Genomic DNA, 14,797 nt, shown 5'->3' with positions numbered 1-14,797 from the left:
CGAAAAAATTAGAAATTTTAACTTTTATGAAAGTGCTAATTTCAAGAAATTTCATTGTGACGTCAGCAGTATCAAACTGGTGGTTTGATGGGAAATAGTCTTCCAAAGGCTGCCCAGTTTTACGGTATAGCCAAAGGCGTAACTACCTAAAAATGGGTTAGAGGAGATAAAGATTTTTTTGCAAAGGAAAAAAAAAAGTAAATTTTGTATTAGAGAGATGGTTTGGAGAAAACTATACAGGCGGTAAACATACAAGGTATAAAAGCGTCTCCTTTTGCTAAAAAAGCAGTTCTTACATTCGTACTTAGAAATAAACTAGCAAAAATGTCGCTAAAATTGTGTGTACCAATTACAGTAAAGGCAGAAATAATTAGTTTTAAAACAAACAGTAACATATTTTTAGTTTTTTAAACTTCTATTTATCAAAATACTATATAAAATAATCTAGTTAAGGAATATTTATGAAATGCTTTAAAAGTTTGAGAAATCATTTTTCTAATGATTTTTTAAATGTTATTTAAATTTTTAAATTTGTATTTAAAGTTTTTATTTAGTTTAAGTTTGCACAAAAACGAACTTGTTTTGATTTTTTTTTGTTTTAGCTATTATTTTAAATGCTTCAAAGCTGAAATTTAGTTTCTTTACTTAAATTAAAATATAATTTTGATTTGAGGTATATCTTATATTTAAAGATATTATATAAATTTACTTAAAAATGAAAAGCATTATCGTGTTATGCACGGTTGTCACTTATCTAACGACGTATACGCTAGTTCAAGGTAAAAATAACAAGTTTTTACTTATACTTAAGTAAAAATTTGATAACACAACAAAATTAAAAACTCAGTTTATGATGTAAAGTATAAAACCATTAAGTATAATTACTTCACTTTTTTATGCTTGTTTGTTTTAAAGATGTTTTAAAATTTTTTATTTTGAAAAATTTCGATAATATTAGTTTTAAGTGATTTTTTTATTAAATCCTTTTTTTCAATAAAATTCTAAGCAGTTTAAAATTTTTAGCCGAAGTTGAATCATACGATGTGTTCCAGATGACAAATTTGGTGTCCAAGGAAACGTCTACAGACAAACTAAGATTGGATTCAGGTGCTCCTAACAACTTTCTCACCTCCATTAAATTTCGACCCGGTCTCTCTTCTTCTCTTCATCTAGCGTCTGAAGAAACTTCTTTCGAGCCACTTGCAACATCTCTGCGGGAAACCGACAAGTTTGCAATCACTGCTGCAGTCAAACAGCATCCTTCGAACAAGGACGGAACTATTTTGTCGGTGCAAACCGTCGAGGGGCAAACTACACCCGTTATGACGTTTGCTTTGATTTCTAACGCCGTTAAAAATCAGGTTAGGTTTAGACCATGCTTTTACATGGTGAATCAATAAGATAAATGTTTTTGTCTGTACGGTTAATTTACTTTTAAAAAACACTAAAGAGGTGTCCATAAAAAAATATTAACAGTATAATTCGAAACAAATACGAAAGTTATCGAGATAATTTTAAAGGTTTCACTTATATATGGAATGGCTAGTCACGGAAAAACTCCCTCAAACGAGGTAATTTTTGAAAACGCCGGCATTTCGCCTGGTAGAAAAAGAGCTTGGCATCTGGTTATTTTAGATGTAGACGAGCTCGATGTAAAGCTGTACGTTGACTGTAAGCTGGTTGGCAAAAAGACTCTCGATGAAAAGTTTTACAACCAAGTTGAAGCCCACAAAAGCGAACTGGTAGTAGCAAATGAAATAACAGGAAAACACGACTTTAAAGTTTGTGGAAATTTTATTTTTTGTATACAAACAAAAGACTAACAATTAAAGACTCAAAAAGTATAATTTTGATAATAAAAAAATACAGTAAGCTTCTATTAAAATTAAGTTTTTAACAGATAAAATGCTGAAGTTTAAATAATTGTTTACCAGTATATAAATAAAGTCATTTATGTATTTAGTTACGTAAAGTTACTTTAAATAATTAGCTTCATAACAAAAACGAAACTTTTTTTTTCATAAACAGTTAATTTGTTTGTCGAAATAGATAAAACATTAAAAACAAATCTAGCTATCAAGGAAACCAACGCGATACTGAGTAAACAGGTTTATTTTAATTTAAAGTTAAATACACGTAGCATTTATGGAATGTTTAAACTTTAAATCTTTTGACACATAGTTTTTATGGTTGATAAATAGATTTACTTTCAACGCTGCAATTAAATGTTGGTAAAACTTGAGTACCATCTATAACTTTAAAAAGAATTCTTATACACAAAAACGTTTTAGAGGTGTATAGTAAGAATTATAAACCTTGAAACAATAGTACAATTGTAAAACTTTAACATTACAGGAATTAGTGTAATAATTGATTATGTAGACGAATTAACTAAAGTTTACATACAATTAAGTTTAACTAACATGCACTAGTTAATTAGGAGGAATTTTTTAAACTTTAGAAAAAAAAAACTACAAAGGTAATGCTTGTAGCGTTAAAATACTACTTTGTAAAAGTAAAAACTGACTAGCTATCACGATTGAAGCAACAACAAAAGAGTTTTTTAAAGACTGTAAAACTTTCTTAAGGTTTTTAAACTACTTGTGTGGTTCTTATTCTTTTAATTTGACACGGTGATGGTACATCACAAAGAAAAAAATGACACTTTTGATACTGATTTATTTACACATGTTTCACATACTACGCGTTACACCATACTGTATAGATAACTAGCTGATTTCTGTACATTATGATAAAACTTTCTGCTGTTTTAGAATTAAAAAAAAAAGAACTTTAGATAAATAAAAATTGTTATACATTTTAATGATAAATACTTGAAAAACGAATTAAGCTAAAGAAAAAATATATAAAATTGCTTAGTATTAAAATAAAAATTAGATAAAAAAAGTTATTTATTTTTTATTTAGTGATTTATTTATGTATATTTAAAAAATAAGTAAACATATTCTTATTATATATATATATATATATAATGACTAATATTATACTTAAGTAAATATATAATAGCTGTAAAGGATTTGTTACCCCCAAAAAAATCGGAACAAAAATATATACTAGAGTTTAAGTTAGAACTTTTGTATAGAAAATTAAGCAGTTCTAATCAATGCTTAGCAACAACTATAAAACTTTCTAAAGTGTTTTCTTCATTAACCCTTGATTCAAAAAACAGGGGTCCTTACAAAGTGTTCGCTTCTTTATCGATTCTGGTTTTGATCAAATACTCAACTCTCAAAACTGCAAGCAAATTGAATCAGAAGAAGTAGAAGATGATGAATTTGATAATTCCCAGGAAGAAGGTTAATGTTTAAAAATTCAAATAAACTGAAGTTAATACTTTTTACCTTCCATCTTTTAACTTCGAAATAAAAAACTTTTAAGCAAATACACCATTAATGTCTATTTTTATTAACTATGTTAGTAAAAGTTATATTATTTATTTTTTTTTTAATTAGCCTACAAATAAAGGCTGTGTAATTGTTCATATTAATTATTAATAGTCAGTTCTTATTTATGGTCAATCCTTATATTGTGCAAACAATAAGCTTATTTGATAGATTTAGTGCTATAAAACCAGATCACTATCTCGACCGGAAATAAAAAATTCGTTCATAAACGTGAAGTTGTTTGTTAAAAACCGCCATACATCATTACATTGAATACTTATAGTCTTTTGTAGGTAAATTTATTAAAAAAAACCTAAATCAACACGTATATCACAAGCCTTATCTATTAAAAATGTCTGTGGGTTTTTTTTTTCTTGATAATGAACTTTATCTCTCAGCAGACCACACAACAAACTTTATTGAGCCTGGACCTCCTCCTTTGGAAGAAGCCAACTTCCAAATAGACGACTTTTCCGGAGAAGGACCGCTTGTTTTCGAGCAAAGAGTGCTAGATGTTATCAACTCGCAGTGCGGTTTGAGTTGTGGAATATCAGACAACTTGGCCAGCGAAGGAGGTACACAAATGGTTCCTATTTACCAGGACTGCTGGGACACAACAGACCTAGACAGAAGGTACCCGAACGGAAGTGAGTGGAAAAAGGATGACTGTCAGACATGCACCTGTCTCGTATGTTTTGTTATTATATGATAACTTAAAAATATGCTGTAAAATTTCTATTGATTATAGTAAAATAAATAACTAAAGGTATAAAGAATAACAGCATTAGTAACTTTTGAAATTAATAATATACTTTAAATCAATTCTCTTTGTAATTTTTTTTCTGAAACTAAGAAAACAAAACGTGTTAGAAAATTATACTAATTAATTAAACACTAAAATAAATATATGTATTATGTATTAATTAAAAATGAATACAATTCATTACTTTCAGATGAAAACCTAATAATAATAAGAATGAAAATTACAAATTAACTTAGGTTTTACGAACTAATTTTGTTTTTGATTTGTAAATTGAGTTTACTAAACATTTCTATCTATCAAAAAAGGTAAACCGTGACAATTTAAGAAGTAACACTAAACTTATTTAAAATGTTTAGCAAAATTTTATAACAGTTATTTTGTACACAATTTTAAACTTTTATAGTATACATTTAATAAAACTACGAAATATAATTTCTAGTGATATACATTTTAAAATAACATTATCAAAACATCTTTAATAACAAATACAAAACAGAACGGTGTAACAACCTGTGAAAAAGAAGTTTGCGTTGTTGAAAGTTGCAAAACATGGAAAAAAGTTGCTGGTGAATGCTGCCCAGTTTGTGAAGGTAAGTTGTAACACTGAACCACATAGAACAATGTTTATATTTAACTAAATTAGTTAAAGCTTTACACTTAACATATTTAGATAAGTTTTACAAGTTTTATTTTATCAATATGCACAAGTGAAGTAAAAGTTAAACAGGTTGTAATAAAGTGTATAGCGTTCTGTTAAATGTTTAAGTGAAAACTGTTTTTAATTATTATTAAAGTCTCAACCAATGTTTATGGTAATCAAAACTGGAAAACGTTATAGTAATTAAGCGAACCAACTTGACAAATTAATTTAAAAAATATAACTAACTAGTTTGAAGTTCAAAAAAAAACGGATATGTATACAAAATCTACTAAAGTTTTTAAATTAATATTTCAATTTAAGTTGTTAAACTTTAAGTATAACAGTAAAAACGTTGCTGTGTTTTAAGTAAACAACCTTTAGCGGCGAGACCAGAGGTTTCGAGTGGTAAGAAGCGATTAATTTTATCGCACCGTTTAACTGTAAACATACACCACGTCTTATGAACTTTGATATGAAGATTAATAAACCAAAAATTAAAATACATTTAAAACTACTTTTTGAATTTCTAGCTTTACGGTTTTATTTAATTTAAAAATTTAACACTTATTTAAATGTTTTATTTTATAAGATAGTAATAGAACTAATAAATTTATTATTTATTTTATAATAACTTATATTTTACAACTTCAAGTAATTAGTTAAGTCTAATTAAATGTCAAACAAACTAAAATATTTAAATTTTAAAGAACATGTGCTTCAGTACTTAAAACAATCGGCTTAAATTATATTTAGAAAGTTAAATCTTATGACTAATTTTTTTTCTCACGTAGGTAAGTTTTATTAAATTACCAATTAATAAAAGTGTTTTTCAAAAATTAACACAAATTTAGACTTATAAATTAAAATTAAATTAGCAATATAGTTTTGATCGTACAACAGAGTCGTTAGAATTTTCTCCATGGTCGGACTGGACAGAGTGCTCTGTAACTTGTGGTGCAGGTGTCAAATCGAGAGGCAGAACTTGTGATGTGGTCCACAACAAATGTAACGGTCCAACCATTGACACCAGATCTTGCTCGTCGAAACCGTGCGTACAAAAAAGTATGTTTTAGTTTTAAAAAAATAAAAAAGTAAAATCATAATTACATAGACAAAAAATTAGTTTCAAACATGTTAAGAAGCTATATTTATAAAGAGCTTACAAACAATTTTGTTAAAAAATAACATTCTCTTTAACATTAGCATTAGTTTATTAAAATAGCATTAGCATTTATAGATGAACGTGTTTGTTTACCAACCTTTCCCTAAAACAAAAAAACAAATTGCTTTTATATGTTAGCAAGAGTAAACGGTGGTTGGTCACACTGGACTCCATGGTCAAGTTGTGACGTGACTTGCGGAAGAGGAAAGCAGAGGAGGATCAGAGCATGCAATTCGCCGCTACCCCAATACGGAGGTGATGAGTGCGAAGGAAAAGCAAGCATGACTAAGCATTGCAAAAACCACGCTTGTCCCAGTTAGTATTATAATTTTATCGTTTTTGATATAAAAGTTTAATAGTGCTTTTGTTTGTATTAATTAACTTAAAGCGTAACTCAAGTATTTTTCAATGTTCTTGTAACTAATATAAACTTTTTCATTTTATATGGATCAGATTTAAGCAATTTTTAGATGTCATAAAAAAGCTTAACTTATATTTAAAATATATATGTTTTACTATCTTATGTTATAAAGCATATTTAAATGTTTTTAATATTTTTTTTTTTTCATTATATTTTTTGTTTTTTGTGTTTTTATTGTTTTTATCTGAAACACTGCCAGTATTGTATTTAATACATTTCGAGTATGATCAAATTGCCAAAACAATAAATATATATCAAGATAAAAAGATTTTACGATCATTAAATGTCTTAAATACTTCAATATTATTTTAACTACATGCAACCTTTGTAAACAGTTTTGTAAGCAATTTTGAACGAATACATTAAAACCTAAAGTTAGAGCAGCTAAAAATGCTAGTCAATAAACAGTCGACGGAAATTGGTCAGAATGGTCACCTTTTTCAACTTGTAGTAAAACGTGCGGTGTTGGTTTCCAAAGCAGAACTAGAAAGTGTAATAATCCAAAGCCTCGATACGGAGGAAAACCGTGTGCGGGAGATGATAATGAAGCTGAAAACTGCAACGAGAGAGATTGCCCAATAGGTTAGTTTTCTTTTGTAGTTACTTAACTTTAAAATATAGTAAAGTATCGATATTTTAATTAAAGAAATATTCAAATACACAAAATAAATTTAAATTACAGACGGGTGCTTATCATCGCCTTGTTTCGGTAAAGTCAAATGCACCAGTTATTCAGATGGTACGTTCAGTTGTGGAGCATGTCCCAAAGGCATGAAAGGCGATGGAATAACTTGTGAAGACATTAACGAGGTTTTTTTTCTTATTTATACATTATTTAAATACGAAAAAAAGAAAGTATTTTAGTATTTGCACAAATCTCCATTATTAGTATAAGTAAATGTATATTTAAATATGTATTTACTTAAACTTTTTTTCAGTGCGAACTGGTAACAGATGCGTGTTTTACTTACAAAGGAGAGCACAGATGTTTGAACAAAAACCCTGGTTATGAATGTTTGTCATGCCCTGTTGGTTATATTGGTTAGTATAAGGATGTTTATAGTTTAACTTTAAAATATAAAAGATAGTTCAAAATCTAAATAAGACATGTAAAGTTTTTTTTTCTTATTTAATTTCATAACTTGTATATAAATTACTATTTGCTAAGAATATTTTTTACTGTATAAAAAGTTATTTACTTTTTATTTTAAGGAAACCAACCGTCTGGGTATGGATATCAATATGCAAACGACACCAAGCAAAAATGTGAAATGGCAAATGTGTGTGAAAGCAACAATGGCAAGGGTCCGTGCCCAAAACATTCAGAATGTATTTTCCTTGGAACAGCTACAACTCCTCCATACAAATGCAGAGTTAGCATAACTACCTAATATAACTTTGTTTACTAGCTTGTTTTTTTAGTTCATACTACTACACTGATAAAAAAAACGCAATTAAGTAAACGTGCTAACGTTATTATAATATAAATGTGATGTGATTTTTAAAAAATAAGTATTTAAACTTAAATTAAGTTATAAAACAGCGACAGTAGAACATTTAGTTAAGATTTTAATTCTTTTTGACTATGAATAATTTCTTGAACTAACTATGTAATTAACAAAAATATATTTAATTAGTATGACAAAACTTATGTCGCAAGGTTATTATTATAAAGAAGATAACAACTAACTTCACAAGCTTTATAGATAAAATATTCATAATATATAAAGTTTGAACTTAAAGGAATTTTTAATTTATTAATCAGAGTTGTTTAGGTTTCTTAATTAAGCATATTAGTATGCCTACTTAATGTTAAAAAACGTGTAAATATTTAAGGTATTGCTTAGATTTAACGTAGATTGACGACAAACCTGAAATAGTTCGGGCATAACTCAATACTAGACGTAGTTTGATGTTATCAGTTTAAACATATTACTAATAAAAACGATGCGTATCACATTAATTGTACTGATTTATTATCAGAGAATAACGTGTAAAATGTATACAATAAATGCTTTCAAATAGTTTTAAACTTGGTTTTATTATCTATTTAAGCTAGATTGTTATAAACCTATCGATTTTTAAGTTTAAAATAGTATAAAAAAAACTATTTTTGAAAATAAACATCTTTTTGTTTTCATAAATATCAATCAGAAGCCACTAGTCATCTATAAATAAAAGTTTAAATAAGTTTAAATTAAATTTTGTAAACTATCATAATTTTTAAATATAAACCAAAATATAAATGTTTAATAGTAGACCTATAAAAAAAAATATTTAGTCTTGTTTATAAACCTTAGGATAATTAGTTAATTATAACTGAATAAAGATCATATTTTTAACTTATATTATAAAATATTAATTTTAGGTTGGTTTTTTCAAACTAACTGATTGACCGTATTATTCCCAGAGACCGTAAAACTTAAAAAATTTAAAGAAAAAACTTGTTGGTCAATACTAAATTTAAAACTTTGTAATTTATCTGTATTAGGTATTCATCGAATAGTTTGTTTGTGTTATTAAAAGCAAAATTTATAGCTAAAACTATAAAAGTAAAATAAAACACCTACCGATTCTATTATTACAGTAATATTTTATTAGCTTTAGAAATTTATACAAAGTTATTTATATACAAAAGTGAGCTTAAATTAGTTGGCTTATTCAATAACTTAAAAAAGAAGAGAAAAGTTTGTATTTTATAAATATAAAAAAACTATTAAATATGTCTCAAGTAAGCTGAATTTAAAATGCGTAAACTGAAATATACTTTTAAAGATCCAAATAATGTAACTTTTTATTTAATATAATACAGTGCCACCCAGGGTTTGCCTCTTGTAAAGCGTGTGAAGAAGTTATGTGTCTCGACGACACGGACTCCGACGGAATCGCTGATTATTCCATTAACTGTACAAATAGTGACGGCTCTAATGTTAGTTTTCTTGTAGTTTTTTTTTGATTTAAACTTTTTGTTAAACCCTATATATAAAAACTTTTAGCTTAGTGCTTTGTGTTAACATTTTGACTCAGCTAGTTTGGTATTACTTCTAAATTAAAAAACAAATGAGATAATGTTAAAAGTTTTTTTTGAAATAGGGCTTTTGTGAGGCAGACAACTGCAAGAGGATACCGAACTCAGGTCAAGAGGACAGCGAAGGAGATGGAATCGGTGACGCCTGTGATCGCGACAGTGACAATGATGGAGTTCCAGACCATTATGTTAGTAAACTGAACAATAATTTGTAACTTGAAATTTATTTAAAATAATTTTGTTTAACTTTAAACTATATATTCTGATTTTAATACTTTAATTGAACTAATTTTTTTGTTCATTGACTTAAATTTTATGAGGAATATTACTTTGGTCTTCAAAACCGAATACTTTATTTAATGTTTTTTGAAAGTTTTACTTATAAGTATAGTTTTTGGTCATTTTCATTTTGTTTTAACAGGATAACTGCGTTCACGTGTACAACCCAGACCAAAAAAACAGTGATTCTGACAACGTTGGAAATGCTTGTGATAATTGTGTCGATTTGAAAAATGGTGACCAGACAGATACAGATGGGGATGGTCTTGGAGACGCCTGCGATGATGACATTGATGGCGACGGTTTGTTATAATATATACATATATATATAAAATAATGTGTTTGTTTAAATATTTGTATTTTTAGTATTTTTCCAAAAAAACAAACTAAGTTTGTTTAGGTAGAAGATTAATTTTTGCACAGAATATCTGTATTGCACAATGTTTTTAACTACGTCATACTATTTTTGTTTTTTATATAACTTTTGTATCATTGTTTAGCAAAGTGCTATTTATATCAAACCGTACTAGCTGAAGACTAAAAGAAATTTTGTTGTTTTTATGAAACGTGTGTTCTTGTTTTTCTCACGAGTTTCCTAATAAATTATATACATATAATACTTTTTCTAACACGGTTTGATTAAGCATCAAACTCTTTTAAGTCAAAATATATTTAAAATAAAACTTTTTTATAAGTATACTATTTTAGTGAACATTAATAAATTTTTTCGAACTTAAACTACAAAAAAATTATTAAAAGTTATATCTTTCAAGGAATAACAAACTCTTTTGACAATTGTGTGAAAGTAGCCAACCCTCAGCAATTGGACCGCGACAGTGACGGGGTCGGAGACGCGTGCGACAACTGTCCAAGCATGTACAACCCGACACAATCCGACAAAGACTCGGATAGGGTCGGAGACGTTTGCGACACGGACCGGGACGACGACAATGACGGATGGCAGAACAACTTGGACAACTGCAAGTTTGTGCCCAATGCGAACCAGGCTAATATGGACGGTGACGAGTATGGTTAGTTATATTTAAATTTTCCTTAAGCCTTCACTATTTTTTTTTAGTTTTTGTACTTTACTTTTTTAATTCTCTTCTGTTAAAATATGTACTAAAAATAACAAACTTTAAAGGGGACGCATGTGATGACGACGATGACAATGACGGAATCGATGACGAACTTGATAACTGCAGACTTATTTATAACCCTGATCAACTAGATTCGGATGGTTTGTTCTATATCAATATTTTGTAAAATGTAATTGTTATAGAATACTGAGGCTAACTTTAATACAATTAAAATGAACTTTTACTTTCTATTGCTTTATAAGTTTGAAGTGAAATAGCTGAAGATTTTAACAATATTTTTAACACGTATTAAACTTTTTATACGGAAGTAATTATAGATAATGTTGTAAAACTAAATCTACTAAGTAGTTAAAAATTTACAAAGTATGCTTCGGTTAATTTTTTTTTACTTTTGTTTATAACTAAAATTAAACATCTTAGACTATCTAATCTACCCGAGCTTTTAGATAGCAATGTACTTTTAAAAACTTTGCTAAGCAAAATGTTTTATAAAATCATTATCAAGTTAAAGGAAGTTAAAAATTAATTTTATGTTAAGTTTTATGCTATTTTACAAATACTTATCAAAAATAAATTTATTATTAAAAAAAAAATAAATACATTTTTTTATTATGTTTAAAGTACACTATTAAAGTAGTTATTGTTGCATGCATCAATACCAAAAATACTAGTCTATACATAGTTATTTTTTTTTTTTTTTTAAATAAATAAAACAATAAAAATCAAACACCTGAATCACCACATTATAACAACAGGTGATGGTGTGGGAGATGCATGTCACGATGATTACGATGGAGATGGAACTCCCAACTACTTGGACATCTGTCCGTTTAACCCAAACATAAACGTCACCGACTTTTCGAAACACGACATGGTTAAGCTTGATCCTGTAGGAGATTCCCAAAAAGACCCGGTATGGAGAATTTTTAACCAGGGTAAAGAAGTTATACAGACCAAAAATTGTGACCCAGGACTTGCCATTGGTATGTTATTTAATTTTTACTCTAGTAAATTAAATATGGCACCAAAAAATCTCAAAGTATTTAAACTCTAGAAAATTGGATTAAGTTTGTTTTTACTCTGATTTATGGTCATTTTTATCAGTTTTTAAATGTAAAAATTTTAATTTAACATGGTGGTATAAAAGATTTAAGATCGATAAACGCTTGTTAAAAATTCATTAAACATTCAAAGTATGTTATCGAGATTTAAATCTTGTTATAGAAATTCTAAATACCAAAAACACGCTTTACATCAATTCCTAACCACAGGACTTGACCACTTACAAGCGGTCGACTTCAGCGGAACGTTTTTTGTTAACACAGCTAAAGACGATGATTATGCAGGATTTGTATTTGGATACCAATCGTCTTCCAGGTTTTACGTGGTTATGTGGAAACAAGTTCACCAGTCGTATTGGTTAAGCAGTCCTACAACAGCTATAGCCGAGTCTGCTTTGCAAATTAAAGTTTGTTTGGTTTATGTTACAAGAGTAAAAATTACCTTCACTGTAGTAAATCCTTTCGTTTTTTAGACACACTAATTAAATTAGATAGTAATTATACTAGTTCTAAATATTTTTGGTTTGCTTTTGCTCGATTAAATATTTGCAGCTTATAAGATTAAGTAAACCTTTGAAATTATTCTTCAAATTTCTGTTAGTTTAATATGTATGTTGAAGTATTTTTTAACAACTCTATTTAATAAATACAAAAATGTAAAAAATTTCGAGTGTTTTTTCTTTTCTGTTTACAAAATTTAAAACTTCTTTCCGGGTATTCAAAAATACTATTCGTTTTACCCTATTTTTGGATTTAAAAAATATTTTTAAACAAAGCGAAAAGTAAAGCACAATTCTTTTTACATCCTGTTTAAAACCACTTGTATAATACAGTCGTTTTGATTAAATGCTTTGTTTATCTTATCAATTTTTGAGGTATTTGTTTTGGAATTTTCTAAAGCTCTCTAAAAGCTTATTGCTTTATGCGGCTTTACAGACATTCAAAGGAGCAAATAATTCAAAAGTTTCGAAATTTTAAGTACTTGAAAGTATCTTTGTCAAAAGAAATGTACTTTAAGCTTAAAAGTAAAAAATTGTTATAAAGTTCAACAGGAAACTTGTTGTAAAGTATATATTAAGTAAACTAACTGTTATTTCTAAATGAAAAATATTCGTATGTGTAAAAACCACAATACCATAAGCTCTTAAGGAAAACTATAACTGAAAAAAATTTAATAACAGACTTGTTGCTACGTACCATTTCTAGCTTTATAGCGAGTAGTAATTTTTCGTTTATTTCATTTTACGTTTTATCTTAGTTTATCCATAAATTATATAATCAAATTAAGTTGTTTTAGTTACTACTTTGCTGTTTGTTAATTAAAGTTTATCTGTACCTTAAATATATATGCTTTACTATAAACTAAACGAGAATAAATACTTTTAAAATATAAAAACTATAAATTAGGTAAATTCAATTTAAATAACAGTACAAAAAATATTAATTCTAAAACAAGCCTTATCAAACTTCAGGTTGTAGAATCAGTAACAGGACCAGGAGTTCATCTTAGAAATGCTCTGTGGCACACTGGAGACACTCCAGGACAGGTGAGCTATTTTACATGACCCGTTTTGGTTTTAAGTTTAATTAAACTATATTTAATTTTTTTATTTAGGTACGTACTTTGTGGAAAGATCCTGAACATAGAGGATGGAAAGATTTTGTTGCTTACAGGTGGACACTTCAACATCGACCTGAAACTGGACTTATTAGGTAAGCATTTAATCGAAAAGCTAAAAGTCAATTTCATTAGAGTAGGAAAGCTGGTTGGTTCCTAGATAAGCATTGTATTTATTTTCATGTGTACTTTAACATTTTTAGAGTAACAATGCACGAAGGAAAAGACTTGATGGTAGATTCGGGACCGCTTTATGATAAATCTTATGCCGGAGGAAGGCTTGGAATGTTTGTTTTCTCCCAAGAACTTGTGTACTTCTCAGATATGGAGTACCTTTGTAAAGGTTTGTACAAAAATAAAGTGTTATGATAATTTGTTCGATTAGTTTTGTTTTAAACACAGTGTAAAAACAACTTTTTGTTTTTAATACTTATTTTTTTCAATTCTTTGTAAATCTATTTTAAATCGTTATCAAAACGTAATAGGCTTTAAAAATTAAGTATAATTTTATGCGAATTTGATTATAAACTTTAAAATATTTTATTTATTTTATATTTAAACTTAAACTTTTGTTAGGAACTAAATTTGTATTTTTTTTTTTGCAGATCAGTAGAAAAAAGAATTCTGAAGCTAAATTAAATGACTGTTTAAAAACGCACACAAATAATGACATCAAAATTATCATTATTTCATAAATACTGCCGTAAAAGTCGATTTATCTGCTAGCTAAGCTGAGCTGGCCGCCAAAAAGTATTAAATATAATTCAAACAACAGACTTAAACTTATTTCGATTGTTTTAAAACTTCAAAATTTAATTTCTTAATGATATTTAATTCCAATCACGGCTTTCATCTTTTTTACCAATCCTTTTCAATTTTGTTAATAAATTTGTATTGAAATTTCCGTTTGTTTTTTTTAACAAGTTATTTGAAAAAAGTGTGCTACTGCTGTTTTTTTGCGAATAAAGTAAATTTGTGATTGATAAGTTGCATACAAAGGTATGTAATTTTTAAATCGCGTGACATTAACTTTAATCGATTTAATACATGTTCAATCATTAGTTTTACCACACAATATTTGCGCTTCAAAAAGTAAAAATGTAGCAAAAACCAAAACAAAGTAAATCTAATCTTTGAAATCTTTTTTATTATTTGAAAGTTTTTAATAAGCTACGTTTTAGGTTTTTATTATGCAAATGTTCACACAAGTACAAAACTAAAATATCGTATTCGGAAAATTAAAAGTAGTTGTGCGAAACTTTACAACCAAAACAGTTTTATAAAATAAATTTAGTTTAATGGCAAAAACTAACCGTTTTAG

At 27.6% G+C, this 14,797-nt stretch overlaps 1 protein-coding gene across 2 annotated transcripts; it reads left to right on the top strand.

Annotated features, from left to right (window-relative positions):
• Positions 1-671: 671 nt before the first annotated feature.
• On the top strand, positions 672-14,501 carry LOC145849863 (thrombospondin-1-like). Of its 2 annotated transcripts, none has more exons than XM_082954964.1 (23): positions 672-779; positions 1,024-1,361; positions 1,521-1,781; positions 3,191-3,317; positions 3,806-4,092; positions 4,664-4,757; positions 5,708-5,869; positions 6,108-6,284; positions 6,799-6,972; positions 7,073-7,200; positions 7,329-7,431; positions 7,603-7,763; positions 9,203-9,319; positions 9,484-9,606; positions 9,840-9,999; positions 10,471-10,728; positions 10,842-10,937; positions 11,553-11,780; positions 12,069-12,265; positions 13,331-13,405; positions 13,474-13,571; positions 13,680-13,819; positions 14,082-14,501. In XM_082954964.1, exons 1-23 carry the CDS (start codon positions 716-718, stop codon positions 14,087-14,089), a joined length of 3,576 nt encoding a protein of 1,191 aa, XP_082811090.1. In that variant the 5' UTR covers positions 672-715; the 3' UTR covers positions 14,090-14,501. The 2 variants fall into 2 exon arrangements, with proteins under 2 accessions (XP_082811090.1, XP_082811082.1); XM_082954956.1 differs by having other exon boundaries at positions 3,803-4,092.
• The last annotated feature ends 296 nt before the right edge of the window (positions 14,502-14,797 follow it).

This window comes from Thalia democratica, chromosome 1, assembly GCF_965202585.1.
Source record: "Thalia democratica chromosome 1, ktThaDemo2.hap1.1, whole genome shotgun sequence".
NCBI lineage: Eukaryota > Metazoa > Chordata > Thaliacea > Salpida > Salpidae > Thalia > Thalia democratica.
This window is presented reverse-complemented; position numbering and strand designations above follow the sequence as displayed.